The following is a 17,046-nucleotide window of genomic DNA, read 5'->3' as shown; positions in this document are numbered from 1 at the left end:
TCTATCTATTTATCTATTATCTATCTATATATCTATCTATCATCTATCTGTCATCTATCTATCTATCTATCTATCTATCATCTATCTATCTATCATCTATCTATATCATCTATCTATCTCAGTCATACACACTTCTGCATTATATACCTTTATTATATATACTGTATCTTTCTCCATTACTAATGTATTTCTTTACATAGTTTGTATGAAAAAAACAAGTGCAAACTACTTCTGTAAATCATATATATATACATACTTAAAGGAAACACAGCAGCACTCTATATGAGTCAAGAAATATATAAACACTGAAAACATTAAATCTAAACTGTATTGTTATTCTATTAGATGTACTTACAAAAAATGAAAGTTCTTAGCGCATAAATTGGATAATACATGTATACTCATCAACCATAGCAAGGTGACCTCGATCTCATGGGTCCTATCCTACTGGACATGTTTCTTACAGTTAAATGGACAAACATGTCTCTCCCGGGCTATGAGCCTACAACTTAAATGGGCAAGTAGAAGTGATTAAAATCACTTTAAGGTTAATGAGAGGAGCGCAGAGTCAGGTAGGAGGCAGTCACACCTCCAATAGTAACTATAAAGGAAAACCTGTTCGCACATAGGAGGTGCTGGTCAGGTTTCTATATTTTACTATTGGAGGTGTGACTGCCTCCAGCCTGACTCTGCACTCCTCCCATTAACCTAAAGGTGATTTTACTCAGTTGTAGTTTCCCATTTGAATTGTAGGCTCATGGCCCGGAGAGACATGTTTGTCCTTTTAACTGTAGGCTCAAAGATCAAGAGAGGTGTGTACAGTAGGTTAGGTACCCATCAGAGGGAGGTCACCTTGCCGTGGTTGATGGGCACACATGAATTGGCCATTTTATGCGCTAAGAACCTTCAGTTTTGTAAGTAAATCTTACTGAGTAGTGACATAGTTTAGATTTAATGTTTTCAGTGTTTACATATATCTTGGCTCATAAAGAGTGCTGCTGTGTTTCGTTTTTATATATAATGCAGTCTTCTCAGCTTGCAACTATTCACTCTTGGGAGGTGCTGGTCAGGTTTTCCTTTATTGTATATATATATGAGCACTATAAGGGCAAGTGAGTGCAGACAACAATAGTTTTGATCCTAATGCAATCTAACAAAAGATTGGATCGCATTTGGTCATGCATGTCAATCAGTCTGTGGAGAAAATTGGACAGCATTCGGATGACATCTCAGCAGTCCGATTTTCACAGACTGACAGAATGGAGACGATGGAGAAATATATTTTATGCCAAGAAAATCAAGGCACACTGTAATCAGAGTGTGATAAGCATAATCTTCCCGATTCTGTCAGATGAGAAATATACGGTGGTTTGACCGTCGGCTGTGAGCCATGGCACCATCGTGCCTTGAGGCCCCTCTACACATTCGAACCTGGCAGGAACTGACGACCCCTTGAAGTCTATGGGGCTTACCAACTGTCCTCTGACAGATGATGTTGGGTACAGAAGAATCGAGCAGATGCACTTTCAATGCCCAATCCTTTTGTTTTCATGAAGCATAAGCCGCTGCCTGAGCAGTTCTCTTTGAAAATACATCCTATTCCCTCCTAGGACTATTAGGCCACATTCACACGTTCAGTATTTGGTCAGTATTTCACCTCAGTATTTATAAGCCAAAACCAGGAGAGGAACAATCAGAGGAAAAGTATAATAGAAACCCGTCACCACTTCTGTATTTATCACCCACTCCTGGTTTTGGATTACAAATTCTGAGGTCAAATACTGACCAAATACTGAACGTGTCCTTAGCTTTTGGAAAAGCGGGTGGCCATAAGCACTTTGTGAGGTTCATATTTAGCCATGACAAGTCTAAGGATATTTTGCTTGTTCCAGGGAGAAATACGCTGCTGTGGACGGGGACCTATCGAAGTGTTTGACTTTGTGGCCAACAAGAAGACCCAGCATCTAGCAAAGACTATAGCTTTCATGCCTGCACATCTGAGCGCACACGGTGGTGCCGACTACTACCTCATTGATAGTTTTATCTCTGCAGTCTCTGTAAGTACTAAATCACCTATATAGAGTGGGGGGTAACTTATTGTAAGATTTTGGTATATTTTACTTTATTTTAAAGGGATCTTTTACCAAATTTTTGATGTTGAACTGGACACACAATGTAACAGTGGTTGTAAAGCGGAATAAAATGTGTTTTTTTTTGTTTTTATTTTAAATTTCACCTCTGTATGAGTTGCCCAATCATAAGCCAACAGCGACACAGCAGAAAGAGAACACGCTCCCACCATATCTTTGGTTTCTCTGTGTGTGAGGACACACCTCTGATCTCCTGGTCTAAAGGTACCGTCTCACAGTGGCACTTTGGTCGCTACGACGGCACTATCCGTGACGTTCCAGCGATATAGTTACGATCTCGCTGTGTCTGACACGCTACTGCGATCAGGGACCCCGCTGAGAATCGTACGCCGTAGCAGATCGTTTGAAACTTTCTTTCGTCGTCAAGTGTCCCGCTGTGGCGGCATGATCGCATCGTGTAACAAAGGTGTGCACGATATTGTATACGATGTGCGCACAGTAACCAACGGCTTCTACATCGCAAATGCGTCATGAAATTATCGCTCCAGCGCCATGCATTGCGAAGTGTGACCGCAGTCTACGACGCTGGAGCAATAATGGAGCGACGCTGGAGCGTCACGGATCGTGCCGTCGTAGCGACCAAAGTGCCACTGTGAGACGGTAACCTCTTGCATGATTAGAAAATGCTGAGCGATTAGAGCACAGGTGACTTTTAACACATCAGGGCTTGTGGAGACTGGAAACCATTTTTCTACATATTAGCCCTTTTGAGGACCGAGGGACATATTTGTCCCATAATTTTAAACTAAAAAGAATTAGATTGAACTAATTGAATCAATTTATGGTCCTCAAAGGGTTGGAAATCAACAAACTCCTTATCGGACAGTTATCACTAGCTATGGGGGGACACATTATAACCAATGGAAGGAAACCACTTTTGCCCCATTTTCTTCCAATTCCTAGTGTAAGTTTTCAGAACTCTTAATGTCAAACGACCAGTCTATTATAATTCAGTAAATAGTATCAGTCGCCCTTTGTGACTGCAGACTTGTGAATCCTCACATTGTGCGCACTGCGAGGATCCACCGCTGCTGGGAGTTGGTCGGTCATGGGACCCGCAATAATACAATTTCCATACTTCTGGGCACATTCCGACTAGACTATTCCCGGCCTCGCTCAATACAGTGGCATTGAGTGAGGCTGCGCCCATCTAGTTTGCCTGTGACCGCATGCATGCAAATCACGTTACTGCAGTCATTGTGCCGGCAATGGTGAATCCTCACAGTTAGAAGTGTGCACAATGTGATGAGTCACAAGTCTGCTGTCATATAAAGTGACTACATACTTGTAGCTTTAGACCAGACAACCTCTTTAAAGGGGTTTCCAGTTTCAGAAACCCCCTGTCCCCAGGTGCAGTTCTTTTATCACCCTCCTGAGGTTCCACAGCTGAGTCTCTGATGCTGCTCCTGATGTCTCTTAGGGTATGTGTCCACGGTCAGTAAACGCTGCTTGTTTGACGCTGCGCAGAGCTGCAGCGTCAAACACGCAGCGTCCAGATGTTCCAGCATAGTGGAGGGGATTTTATGAAATCCCGTGTCCACTATGCGTGGAAACACGCATCCGACTTCCCTGCGACTCCGGACATGCTGCGCGTCTTTTCAGATCGCAGCATGTCCGTGCTACCTGCGGCGACGCTGCGTCGCCGCAAGTAATATCACAGGGCGCTATGCGAGGGTGCGATGATCCCGGATGTGTACAGTTAACACATCCAGCAACATCGCGTCCCAGAAAGGGGGCGGGGCTTAGCGCCGAGCGGCTTCGCCGCTCCGGCGATACCGCCGGCCATCCTGACTGTGGACACGTACCCTTAGGCCCCCTTCATGTGTCAGTGTTTTAGGTACGTGTGGCATCCATTTTTTTCACGGATATCACTTGTACCCCTTATAACCTATGAGGCTGCACACATGTACGTGTGTTTGCAGACTGTGTGTCTGTGCAAACCACACAGAGACATGTCTGGTTTTTACCAGCAGAACGGATGACAAGGGCCAGTAATGTTAATGGGTCTGTGTAAAACACATACAGCACACAGATCGCATCCGTGTGCCATCCTTGTGCTGTACGTGTTTAATATTGCAAAGCATAGGAGAAGCTTTGGTATTGATTTTTCATAAGTCATACCGGAAAAAAACAGATTGCACACTGATGGCTCACTGATGTCTCATTGATGGTACACTGATGGTACAGTGATGGCTCATTGATGGTACACTGATGGCTCACTGATGGCACACTGATGGCTCACTGATGGCACACTGAGGGTACACTGATGGCTCACTCATGGCTCCCTGATGTCTCACTGATGTCTCACTGATGGCATTCTGATGGCATTCTGAGGGCGCACTGATGGCACACTGATGGCTCACTGGCACACTGAGGGTACACTGATGGCTCACTGATGGCACACTGATGGCACTGATGGCTCACTGATGGCATTCTGAGAGCTCACTGATGGCACACTGATGGCTCACTGATGGCACACTGAGGGTACACTGATGGCTCACTCATGGCACACTGATGGCTCATTGATGGCTCACTGATGGCACACTGATGGCACACTGATGGTTCACTGATGGCACACTGATGGCACACTGGCACACTGATGGCACACTGATGGCTCACTGATGGCACACTGATGGCTCACTGATGGCACACTGATGGCTCACTGATGGCACACTGAGGGTACACTGAGGCTCACTGATGGCTCACTGATGGCACACTGATGGCTCACTGATGGCATACTGATGGCTCACTGATGGCACACTGAGGGTACACTGATGGCTCACTCATGGCTCCCTGATGGCTCACTGATGGCACACTGATGGCACACTGATGGCTCACTGATGGCTCACTGATGGCACACTGATGGCTCACTGATGGCTCACTGATGGCACACTGATGGCTCACTGATGGCACACTGAGGGTACACTGATGGCACACTGATGGCTCACTGATGGCACACTGGCACACTGATGGCACACTAGCACACTGATGGCTCACTGATTGCTCACTGATGGCTCACTGATGGCATACTGATGGCTCACTGATGGCACACTGATGGCTCACTGATGGCACACTGAGGGTACACTGAGGGTACACTGATGGTACACTGAGGGTACACTGATGGCATACTGATGGCTCACTGATGGCACACTGAGGTTACACTGAGGGTACACTGATGGCTCCCTGATGGCACACTGATGGCATACTGATGGCTCACTGAGGGTACACTGAGGGTACACTGATGGTACACTGATGGTACACTGAGGGTACTGTTGTGGATTCTGTTTGTGGGCTCCCTCTGGTGGTTACTGCTGGTACTGGGTGACTTTGGTGGGTTGCGGCCTTTGGTTTCCACCTGTCCATCAGAGGCTGGGTGTTTCCTATTTTACCTGGCCTTTCTGTCATTCCCTTGCCGGCTATCAATGTATTCAGATGTGCTCTGTTTGGTTCCTGCCTACCTGCTCCCAGATCTTTCAGGATAAGCTAAGTGCTGATTTTCAGTTGTTGGTTTTTTTTTGTCCAGCTTGCTTATTATGTCTCTATGCTAGCTGGTAGCTCTAGTGGACTGAGGTTCTCCCCATGTGCCATGAGTTGGCACATGGGTTCTTGTAATCTCAGGATGGTTTTTTGATTAGGGTTTTTTGCTGACCGCTCAGACCCCTTTTGTATCGTTCTGCTTTCTAGTTTACAGCGGGCCTCAATTTGCTGAACCTATATATATCATCTCTATGTGTGTGCCTTCCTCTCATTTCACCGTCAATACATGTGGGGGGCAACTATACCTTTTGGGGTTCATTCCTCTGGAGGCAAGTGAGGTCTTTATTTTCTCTGCAGTACTAGTTAGCTCTTAGGCTGGTGCGTGGCGTCTAGAACCAACGTAGGCACGCTCCCTGGCTATCTCTAGTTGCGTTTGTCAGGCGTAGGGCAGCGGTCAGCCCAGGTTCCATCACCCTAGAGCTCGTCCGATATTTTGTATTACTTTGCTTGTCCCTTGCTATCCCTAGCCATTGGGATTCATGACAGTATAGCCGGCCCACAAAGTGTTAATTGTTTGGGCTGAAGCAGGAGAAAAAGAAGTGTTTAAGGGAAATTTATTTTTTTTTTTTTTTTTTTCCTTCAGAGTTTTGCTGCCTAGCCCTTAATTGCTGTCTAGCTGCTTCTTACCTCCTCTTAACCCTTGAATGGCTCTGATATTAGCTGTTTAACATGGATGTCCAGAGTTTGGCTTCCAGCCTGAGTAATCTCGCGGCAAAAGTTCAAAACATACAGGATTTTGTTGTTCACACTCCCATGTCTGAACCTAGAATTCCTATTCCATAGTTCTTTTCTGGAGATAGATCTACCTTCCTGAATTTCAGGAACAATTGTAAATTGTTTCTTTCTTTAAAATCTCGCTCCTCTGGAGACCCTGCTCAACAGGTCAAGATTGTAATATCTTTCCTGCGAGGCGACCCTCAGAATTGGGCATTTGCATTGGCACCAGGGGATCCTGCATTGCTCAATGTGGATGCGTTTTTTCTGGCATTGGGATTGCTCTATGAGGAACCCAACCTGGAGATTCAGGCTGAAAAGGCTTTATTAGCCCTCTCTCAGGGGTATGATGAAGCGGAAATATATTGTCAAAAATTTCGGAAATGGTCGGTGCTTACTCAGTGGAATGAGTGCGCCCTGGCTGCAAACTTCAGAAATGGTCTTTCCGAGGCCATTAAGGATATTATGGTGGGGTTCCCTACGCCTACAGGTCTGAATGAGTCGATGGCTATGGCCATTCAGATTGATCGGCGTTTACGGGAGCGCAAACCCGTGCACCAGTTGGCGGTGTCTTTTGAACAGGCACCTGAGACTATGCAATGTGATAGAATTCAGTCCAGAAGTGAACGGCAAAATTATAGGCGGAAAAATGGATTGTGTTTTTATTGTGGTGATTCAGCTCATGTTATATCAGCATGCTCTAAACGCACAAAAAGGGTTGATAAATCTTTTGCCATTGGTACTCTGCAGCCTAAGTTCATTTTGTCTGTGACTCTGATTTTTTCACTGTCTTCCATTTCCGTCGATGCCTATGTGGATTCGGGCGCTGCCCTGAGTCTTATGGATTGGTCATTTGCTAAACGCTGCGGTTTTAGTCTGGAACCTCTGGAAGTTCCTATTCCTCTGAAGGGAATTGACTCTACACCATTGGCTATGAATAAACCGCAGTATTGGACACAAGTGACCATGCGCATGACTCCCGTTCATCAGGAGGTGATTCGCTTCCTTGTACTGTATAATTTACATGATGTACTAGTGCTTGGTCTGCCATGGTTACAAACTCATAATCCTGTCCTGGACTGGAAAACAATGTCTGTGTTAAGCTGGGGATGTCAGGGGGTTCATGATTATGCACCTCCGATTTCAATCGCTTCATCTACTCCTTCTGAGATCCCTGCGTTTTTGTCTGACTATAGGGATGTTTTTGAGGAGCCTAAGCTCAATTCGCTCCCTCCGCATAGAGATTGTGACTGTGCTATAGAATTGATTCCTGGCAGTAAGTTCCCTAAGGGTCGTTTATTTAATCTGTCACTGCCAGAGCATACTGCTATGCGGAATTATATTAAGGAGTCCTTGGAAAAGGGACATATTCGTCCATCTTCGTCCCCTCTGGGAGCAGGTTTTTTTTTTGTGGCAAAAAAAGATGGTTCCCTGAGGCCTTGTATAGATTATCGCCTTCTGAATAAGATTACAGTCAAGTATCAGTATCCATTGCCATTATTGACTGATTTGTTTGCTCGCATTAAGGGGGCTAGGTGGTTCACTAAGATAGATCTTTGCGGTGCGTATAATCTGGTGCGGATAAAACAGGGTGATGAGTGGAAAACCGCATTTAATACGCCTGAGGGCCATTTTGAGTATTTGGTAATGCCTTTTGGACTCTCCAATGCTCCGTCAGTCTTTCAGTCCTTTATGCACAATATTTTCCGTGAATATCTGGATAAGTTTATGATTGTGTATTTGGATGATATTTTGGTGTTTTCTGATGACTGGGAGTCTCATGTTCTACAGGTCAGGAAGGTGTTTCAGGTTCTGCGGGCCAATTCTCTGTTTGTGAAGGGCTCAAAGTGTCTCTTCGGAGTCCAGAAGATTTCTTTTTTGGGGTACATTTTTTCTCCTTCTACTATTGAGATGGATCCCGTCAAGGTTCAGGCGATTTGTGACTGGACACAACCTACATCTGTTAAGAGCCTTCAGAAGTTCTTGGGGTTTGCTAATTTTTATCGTCGGTTCATTGCTAATTTTTCCAGTATTGTTAAACCTTTGACTGATTTGACTAAAAAGGGTGCTGATGTTGCTGATTGGTCTCCTGCGGCCGTGGAGGCCTTTCAGGAACTTAAGCGCCGGTTTTCTTCTGCTCCTGTGTTGTGTCAACCAGATGTTTCACTTCCTTTTCAGGTTGAGGTTGATGCTTCCGAGATTGGAGCGGGGGCGGTTTTGTCACAGAGAAGTTCTAATGGCTCGGTGATGAAGCCATGTGCATTCTTCTCTAGAAAATTCTCGCCCGCCGAGCGCAATTATGATGTGGGTAATCGGGAGCTTTTGGCCATGAAGTGGGCATTTGAGGAGTGGCGTCATTGGCTTGAGGGTGCTAAACATCGTGTGGTGGTCTTGACTGATCACAAGAATCTCATTTACCTTGAGTCTGCCAGGCGTTTGAATCCTAGACAGGCTCGTTGGTCGTTGTTTTTTTCTCGTTTCAATTTTGTGGTTTCATACCTGCCAGGTTCAAAGAATGTGAAGGCAGATGCTCTTTCCAGGAGTTTTGTGCCTGACTCTCCTGGAGACTCTGGGCCTACTGGTATCCTTAGGGATGGGGTAATATTGTCCGCCGTATCCCCAGACTTGCGACGTGCATTGCAGGAGTTTCAGGTGGATAAACCGGATCGTTGTCCACCAGAAAGACTGTTTGTTCCGGATGATTGGACCAGTAGAGTCATCTCCGAGGTCCATTCTTCTGTGTTGGCTGGTCATCCTGGAATATTTGGTACTAGAGACTTGGTGGCCAGGTCTTTTTGGTGGCCTTCCTTGTCTAGGGATGTGCGTACCTTTGTGCAGTCTTGTGAAGTGTGTGCTCGAGCTAAGCCTTGCTGTTCTCGGGCCAGTGGGTTGTTGTTATCCTTGCCCATCCCGAAGAGGCCTTGGACGCACATTTCCATGGATTTTATTTCTGATCTCCCGGTTTCACAGAAAATGTCCGTTATCTGGGTTGTGTGTGACCGCTTTTCTAAGATGGTTCATTTGGTGCCCTTGCCTAAGTTGCCTTCCTCCTCTGAGTTGGTCCCTTTATTTTTTCAGAACGTGGTTCGTTTGCATGGGATTCCGGAGAATATCGTTTCTGACAGGGGATCCCAGTTTGTGTCTAGATTTTGGCGGACGTTTTGTGCCAAGATGGGCATTGATTTGTCTTTCTCGTCTGCATTCCATCCTCAGACGAATGGCCAGACGGAGCGAACTAATCAGACCTTGGAAACTTATTTGAGGTGTTTTGTTTCTGCTGATCAAGATGACTGGGTTGCTTTTTTGCCACTGGCCGAATTTGCTCTTAATAATCGGGCTAGTTCTGCAACGTTGGTCTCTCCTTTTTTTTGTAATTCGGGGTTTCATCCTCGTTTTTCCTCTGGTCAGGTGGAGTCTTCGGATTGTCCTGGAGTGGACGTGGTGGTGGACAGGCTGCATCAGATTTGGAACCAGGTGGTGGACAATTTGAAGTTATCTCAGGAGAAGTTTGCTAATCGCCGTCGCCGCGTGGGTCCCCGACTTCTTGTTGGGGATTTGGTGTGGTTGTCTTCTCGTTTTGTCCCTATGAAGGTCTCTTCTCCTAAGTTCAAGCCTCGGTTCATCGGTCCTTATAGGATCTCGGAGATTCTTAACCCTGTATCTTTTCGTTTGGATCTCCCAGCATCGTTTGCTATTCATAATGTGTTCCATCGGTCGTTGTTGCGGAGGCATGAGGTGCCCGTTGTTCCTTCGGTTGAGCCTCCTGCTCCGGTGCTGGTGGAGGGAGAATTGGAGTATGTTGTTGAGAAGATCTTGGATTCTCGTGTTTCCAGACGCAAACTCCAGTATTTGGTTAAGTGGAAGGGTTATGGTCAGGAGGATAATTCCTGGGTGGTCGCCTCCGATGTTCATGCGACTGATTTGGTCCGCGCCTTCCATAGAGCTCACCCTGATCGCCCTGGGGGTTCTCGTGAGGGTTCGGTGACCCCTCCTCAAGGGGGGGGTACTGTTGTGGATTCTGTTTGTGGGCTCCCTCTGGTGGTTACTGCTGGTACTGGGTGACTTTGGTGGGTTGCGGCCTTTGGTTTCCACCTGTCCATCAGAGGCTGGGTGTTTCCTATTTTACCTGGCCTTTGTCATTCCCTTGCCGGCTATCAATGTATTCAGATGTGCTCTGTTTGGTTCCTGCCTACCTGCTCCCAGATCTTTCAGGATAAGCTAAGTGCTGATTTTCAGTTGTTGGGTTTTTTTTGTCCAGCTTGCTTATTATGTCTCTATGCTAGCTGGTAGCTCTAGTGGACTGAGGTTCTCCCCATGTGCCATGAGTTGGCACATGGGTTCTTGTAATCTCAGGATGGTTTTTTGATTAGGGTTTTTTGCTGACCGCTCAGACCCCTTTTGTATCGTTCTGCTTTCTAGTTTACAGCGGGCCTCAATTTGCTGAACCTATATATATCATCTCTATGTGTGTGCCTTCCTCTCATTTCACCGTCAATACATGTGGGGGGCAACTATACCTTTTGGGGTTCATTCCTCTGGAGGCAAGTGAGGTCTTTATTTTCTCTGCAGTACTAGTTAGCTCTTAGGCTGGTGCGTGGCGTCTAGAACCAACGTAGGCACGCTCCCTGGCTATCTCTAGTTGCGTTTGTCAGGCGTAGGGCAGCGGTCAGCCCAGGTTCCATCACCCTAGAGCTCGTCCGATATTTTGTATTACTTTGCTTGTCCCTTGCTATCCCTAGCCATTGGGATTCATGACAGGGTACACTGATGGTACACTGATGGTACACTGATGGCATACTGATGGCATACTGATGGTACACTGAGGTTACACTGAGGGTACACTGATGGCTCCCTGATGGCACACTGATGGCACACTGATGACTCACTGATCCAAAACACTGATGACACCAGTACCGTTTTTTTCCGCTACCGGTATTATACTGATGTGTGAAGGGGGCCTTATTGTCTGCAGCTCTAACATCTTGTTAACAACACTGCAGCCAATCAGCCAGCTCTGTGGCTCTGCCCGAGTTTAGAGCACAAGCCGCTCGCAGTCGCTGAGCTCACTGATTGTTTGAGAAAGCCTTTAGTAAAGAAAGATGGAAAAAGACCTAAAAACATATGCTAGAGACAAAACATAAGGGTATGTTTCCACGTTGCGGGCGGCCGACGGTATCGCCGGAGCGGCGAAGCCGCTCGGCGCTAAGCCCCGTCCCCTTTCTGGGACGCGATGATGCCGGATGTGTACAGTACACATCCGGGATCATCGCCCCCCTCGCCATAGGGCCCTGTGATATGCCTTGCGGGGACGCTGCGTCCCCGCAAGGTGTACGGACATGCTACGTTCTGAAAAGACGCGCAGCATGTCCGGAGTCGCAGGGCCGCCGCGTGCGGGTTTCCACGCATAGTGGAGACGGGATTTCATAAAATCCCCTCCACTATGCTGGAACATCTGGACGCTGCTTGTTTGACGCTGCAGCGTCAAACAAGCAGCGTTTACGTACCGTGGAAACATACCCTAATAGATACTAAGGTAAGGTGCCGAGAAATAATGAGAGTATTCTTGTGCCTATATAGTCACAAACAAGAAAAGTAGAAAGTGAGAATCTCATTATTCTAATCTGATCTGTGATTGCTTCCTACAGAATAATGACCCTTCACTGATCATTACGGGGCCTGATGATACTCTTCGAAGTCACTTGTTGGTGTTTCAGGCTGAAAAATCGAGAAGAGAAAACTCTGTAGTGCATATAGATAAGGACGGACAATAAGGAATGAAGATATTCAAATCCAGACGTAAGCCCCTGATTACACTGCAAACCGGTATTCTAAAATCAGTAACCTGAGTATATCGCTGTGCCGACCGATGCCTTACACTGATTATTAAGTGGTCCACGCCTTCATTTGGTTAACCGCACTCCCACGCTGTGAGCCCCTGTCAGAGGCAATGTTTCCAAAGAAGATAATTTAAAAGGTTTTTCCAGGACAAAAGAAAAGAGACTAGAAACTGCGCCATCCTTGCATTCAGGCTGTGTCTGGTACTGCAACTTCTTCACAGTCCCTTCATCTTTAGCATGGAAAGACCCAGTTCACCTCGTCTGGAAACCGTGTGTTATTCTAGAAATGAAAAAGCCTATTCTTATTAAAAATCAATAAAACATCTTTTGAAAAAGTTCTGCCACGCAGAAATTGGTGATTGCTTGATCCTACGCATAGTTCTTAAAGGGTTTGTCCATTATGTGGATAACTTCTTATATGCTGCACTACCATATGAAAAATAATACCATCACTGGTGCCATTACAGTGATGTCAGCTCTGTCTGCTGCTAATCACATGACATTGTAATGCCACGAGAGCGCTGCAGCCAGTCCGTATGCTGTAGAGCTCGCATCTTGGGGGAGCTGTGAGAGCAGTGGCCAATAAGAAGACCCAGCATCTAGCAAAGACTATAGCTTTCATGCCTGCACATCTGAGCGCACACGGTGGTGCCGACTACTACCTCATTGATAGTTTTATCTCTGCAGTCTCTGTAAGTACTAAATGAGCGGCATGCGCTCATTAGTAAGGTGTATATGAGCGGCATACGCTCATTAGTAATACATACAAGAGAGGCATTCACTCATTAGTAAGGTGTACATGAGTGGCATACGCTCATTAGTAAGGTGTACATGAATGGCATGCGCTCATTAGTATGGTGTACATGAGTGGCATACGCTCATTAGTAAGGTGTACATGAGTGGCATACGCTCATTAGTAAGGTGTACAATAGCGGCATGCGCTCATTAGTAAGGTGTACAAGAGCAGCATACGCTCATTAGTAATACGTACAAGAGAGGCATTCACTCATTAGTAAGGCGTACATGAGTGGCATTCACTCATTAATATGGTGTACATGAGTGGCATACGCTCATTAGTAAGGTGTACATGAGTGGCGTACGCTCATTAGTACGGTGTATATGAGCGGCATGCGCTCATTAGTAAGGCGTACATGAATGGCATGCGCTCATTAGTAAGGTGTATATGAGTGGCATACGCTCATTAGTAAGGTGTACATGAATGGCATGCGCTCATTAGTAAGGTGTACATGAATGGCATGCGCTCATTAGTAAGGTGTATATGAGCGGCATACGCTCATTAGTAAGGTGTACATGAATGGCATGCGCTCATTAGTAAGGTGTACATGAATGGCATGCGCTCATTAGTAAGGTGTACATGAGTGGCGTACGCTCATTAGTAAGGTGTATATGAGCGGCATACGCTCATTAGTAAAGTGTACATGAATGGCATACGCTCATTAGTAAGGTGTACATGAATGGCATGCGCTCATTAGTAAGGTGTACATGAATGGCATGCGCTCATTAGTAAGGTGTATATGAGCGGCATACGCTCATTAGTAAGGTGTACATGAATGGCATGCGCTCATTAGTAAGGTGTACATGAATGGCATGCGCTCATTAGTAAGGTGTACATGAGTGGCGTACGCTCATTAGTAAGGTGTATATGAGCGGCATACGCTCATTAGTAAGGTGTACATGAATGGCATACGCTCATTAGTAAGGTGTACATGAATGGCATGCGCTCATTAGTAAGGTGTATATGAGCGGCATGCGCTCATTAGTAAGGCGTACATGAATGGCATGCGCTCATTAGTAAGGTGTATATGAGCGGCATACGCTCATTAGTAAGGTGTACATGAATGGCATGCGCTCATTAGTAAGGTGTACATGAATGGCATGTGCTCATTAGTAAGGTGTATATGAGCGGCATACGCTCATTAGTAAGGTGTACATGAATGGCATGCGCTCATTAGTAAGGTGTACATGAATGGCATGCGCTCATTAGTAAGGTGTATATGAGCGGCATACGCTCATTAGTAAGGTGTACATGAATGGCATGCGCTCATTAGTAAGGTGTACATGAATGGCATGCGCTCATTAGTAAGGTGTACATGAGTGGCGTACGCTCATTAGTAAGGTGTATATGAGCGGCATACGCTCATTAGTAAGGTGTACATGAATGGCATACGCTCATTAGTAAGGTGTACATGAATGGCATGCGTTCATTAGTAAGGTGTACATGAATGGCATGCGCTCATTAGTAACGTGTACATGAATGGCATGCGCTCATTAGTAAGGCGTACAAGAGAGGCATTCACTCAGTGGCATACGCTCATCAGTAAGGCGTACATGAGTGGCATACGCTCATTAGTATGGTGTACATGAGTGGCATACGCTCATTATTTATTATTAAGGTGTATATGAGCCGCATGCGCTCATTAGTAAGGCGTACAATAGCGGCATATGCTCATTAGTAATACGTACAAGAGAGGCATTTGCAGCGCCCCAGAGTCCTGGTCTTGCAGTACTGTTGCTCCGCCACTAAGGGGAGTGATGGTACGTCTGATGGCACTTAAGGAGTTCACCTGACCAGGTATCACAGACACCAATACACTTCACATTCTGGCCACCAGGGGGAGCAAAGGGTTCTATGTATTAGGCCACTCCTCACAATCTGGTAAAACTGGGTGCTGGATAGGAAGTTAGTCAGAAGCTGACTGGGTTGGAACCAGGCAACATCCTGTGGCAGAGGGTGTTGCAGGGGAAGATTCAGGGGGGTCTCTGTCAGGGGTGGGATCCTGACAGTGGCCTAGCGAACAGAACAGAACGTTACGGAGCCGCGCCTGCACTCGAATGCGGTGGCATCCTAAGAAAGGAAAAGAAGCGAGGTTTATTGTGGAGAAGTGAGAAACGAGATCGCAGCGAAAAGAAGATAAAGCCAGTAGGAGTCGTGCCGTAAGATCGAGGCAACATCCTACTGAGACGCGTAGCCGGTGGCCGGAACGCCGAGGAAGTATTAGGCTCCAAGCAATACTTCAACAGCGGCAGGACAGTTAATTTTAGGTTGGCTGTCTCACCTAAATCACCTAAGCAGACATAGGGGGCAATTGTGGGAGAGGGGCGTCACTAGGGTCCCGGAAGAACTCCAAGCCTACCCATCATACGGGTGCGTCCTATCCATATCATCTGGGGGACGGAGAAGAACATCACAATAGATACGAGTTGTGAGAGAAGAACATCAGAAACAGACACAACAGTTGTGAGGACTATCCCGTGGTGCTCAGCAGGGCGGTACTACAACACACAGGCGCTAGAAGGTAGGCACTAATTTCCACCTGCAAAGGGAACTCTGGATGTGCCTTCGGACCGGCCGGTCTCAGCCAGCCCTGTTAGCAGTACTCTGGATTGAGGATCCTGAAGCCTTCCGTAAAGAGACTGCAACCCTGTGTCCTCGTTATTCATCGTGACCTGCACCACGCACCATCATCACATCTCTCATTGGACGCCCCTTAGCAGGGTCACGGACCGGGTCTAGCCACCGTGACAACCCCAGGACTGAGACAGAGAGGCCCGGTATCGAGCACCCCCCGGCCCTGCGTCTGGGGGCGCTCCACATTCACTCATTAATAAGGCGTACATGAATCGCATACGCTCATTAGTATGGTGTATATGAGTGGCATACGCTCATTAGTAAGGTGTACATGAGTGGCATACGCTCATTAGGCGTATATGAGTGGCATATGCTCATTAGTATGGTGTATATGAGTGGCATACGCTCATTAGTAAGGTGTACATGAGTGGCATACGCTCATTAGTATGATGTACATGAGTGGCATACGCTCATTAGTAAGGTATAGATGAGCGGCATACGCTCATTAGTAAGGTATAGATGAGCGGCATACGTTCATTAGTAAGGTATAGATGAGCGGCATACGCTCATTAGTAAGGTATAGATGAGCGGCATACGCTCATTAGTAAGATGTACATGAGTGGCATACGCTCATTAGTAAGGTGTACATGAGTGGCATACGCTCATTAGTAAGGTGTACATGAGTGGCATATGCTCATTAGTAAGGTGTACATGAGTGGCATATGCTCATTAGTAAGGTGTACATGAGTGGCATAAGACCACAAATACCCAATGAGAGGCAAGAATGTAAAACTCTACAGATAATCCAGAGCAACCAACGACCCATAATTATACCACATATAAACATTACGAAGTGGGTAAATGCCCTGTTGATTATATGACAGAGAAACAGCAACATTACCCCAGTACCCTATATAGAGAGAAAGAAAATAGCAATTTTATAATCACAAAGTATCAATGCAAAATAGGTAAGTAAACTGTATAAAAAATAATGAAAATAACAGTATATTGTACAATAGTTATGCTGGTTCAGAATCTTTGTAATCCAACTATCCGTGTGTTGTTGACTGTGTCCTGGTGGTGATCGAGCACGTGCGCAGAGACAGAAGTCCGTGTTTTACCTTTCCACTTACCAGATGCAGCAAGATTGATAGCTGATAGATGCTTTTGGATCGGTCTCCTAAGCTCCTGCGAGGTCTGACCAACATAGATCTTATTACAAGGATAAATTATAGCATAAATAACATCAAATTTAGCAATTGATGTAAGATTTTAATGAGTAGGCTTTGCCAGAATGGACGACCAGGGAACGGCGCTGCCTTTACCACAGAGAGACATTAAGTTGAAGGATCTTCAGGTTGCAGGTGGGTTAACATTTTTTATTCACACTGATATTAACCAAAATCCATATACACAATGCGTTTCGACTGTTTGGAGC

The 17,046-nt window shown here is 46.1% G+C and overlaps 1 protein-coding gene across 3 annotated transcripts in view; it reads left to right on the top strand.

Moving 5' to 3' along the window:
- The window catches only part of LOC143764581 (putative oxidoreductase YteT), a 176,996-nt gene extending 164,423 nt beyond the window's left edge, over positions 1 to 12,573 (top strand). For all 3 annotated transcript variants that reach the window (XM_077250282.1, XM_077250283.1, XM_077250284.1), the window contains 2 exons: positions 1,893 to 2,057; positions 12,047 to 12,573. In XM_077250282.1, coding sequence (XP_077106397.1) covers positions 1,893 to 2,057; positions 12,047 to 12,172 — 291 coding nt within the window. In that variant the 3' untranslated portion in view covers positions 12,173 to 12,573. The remainder of the gene's footprint in view (positions 1 to 1,892; positions 2,058 to 12,046) is intronic.
- Positions 12,574 to 17,046: the final 4,473 nt, after the last annotated feature.

Source organism: Ranitomeya variabilis, chromosome 4, assembly GCF_051348905.1.
Source record: "Ranitomeya variabilis isolate aRanVar5 chromosome 4, aRanVar5.hap1, whole genome shotgun sequence".
NCBI classification, from domain to species: domain Eukaryota; kingdom Metazoa; phylum Chordata; class Amphibia; order Anura; family Dendrobatidae; genus Ranitomeya; species Ranitomeya variabilis.
This window is presented reverse-complemented; position numbering and strand designations above follow the sequence as displayed.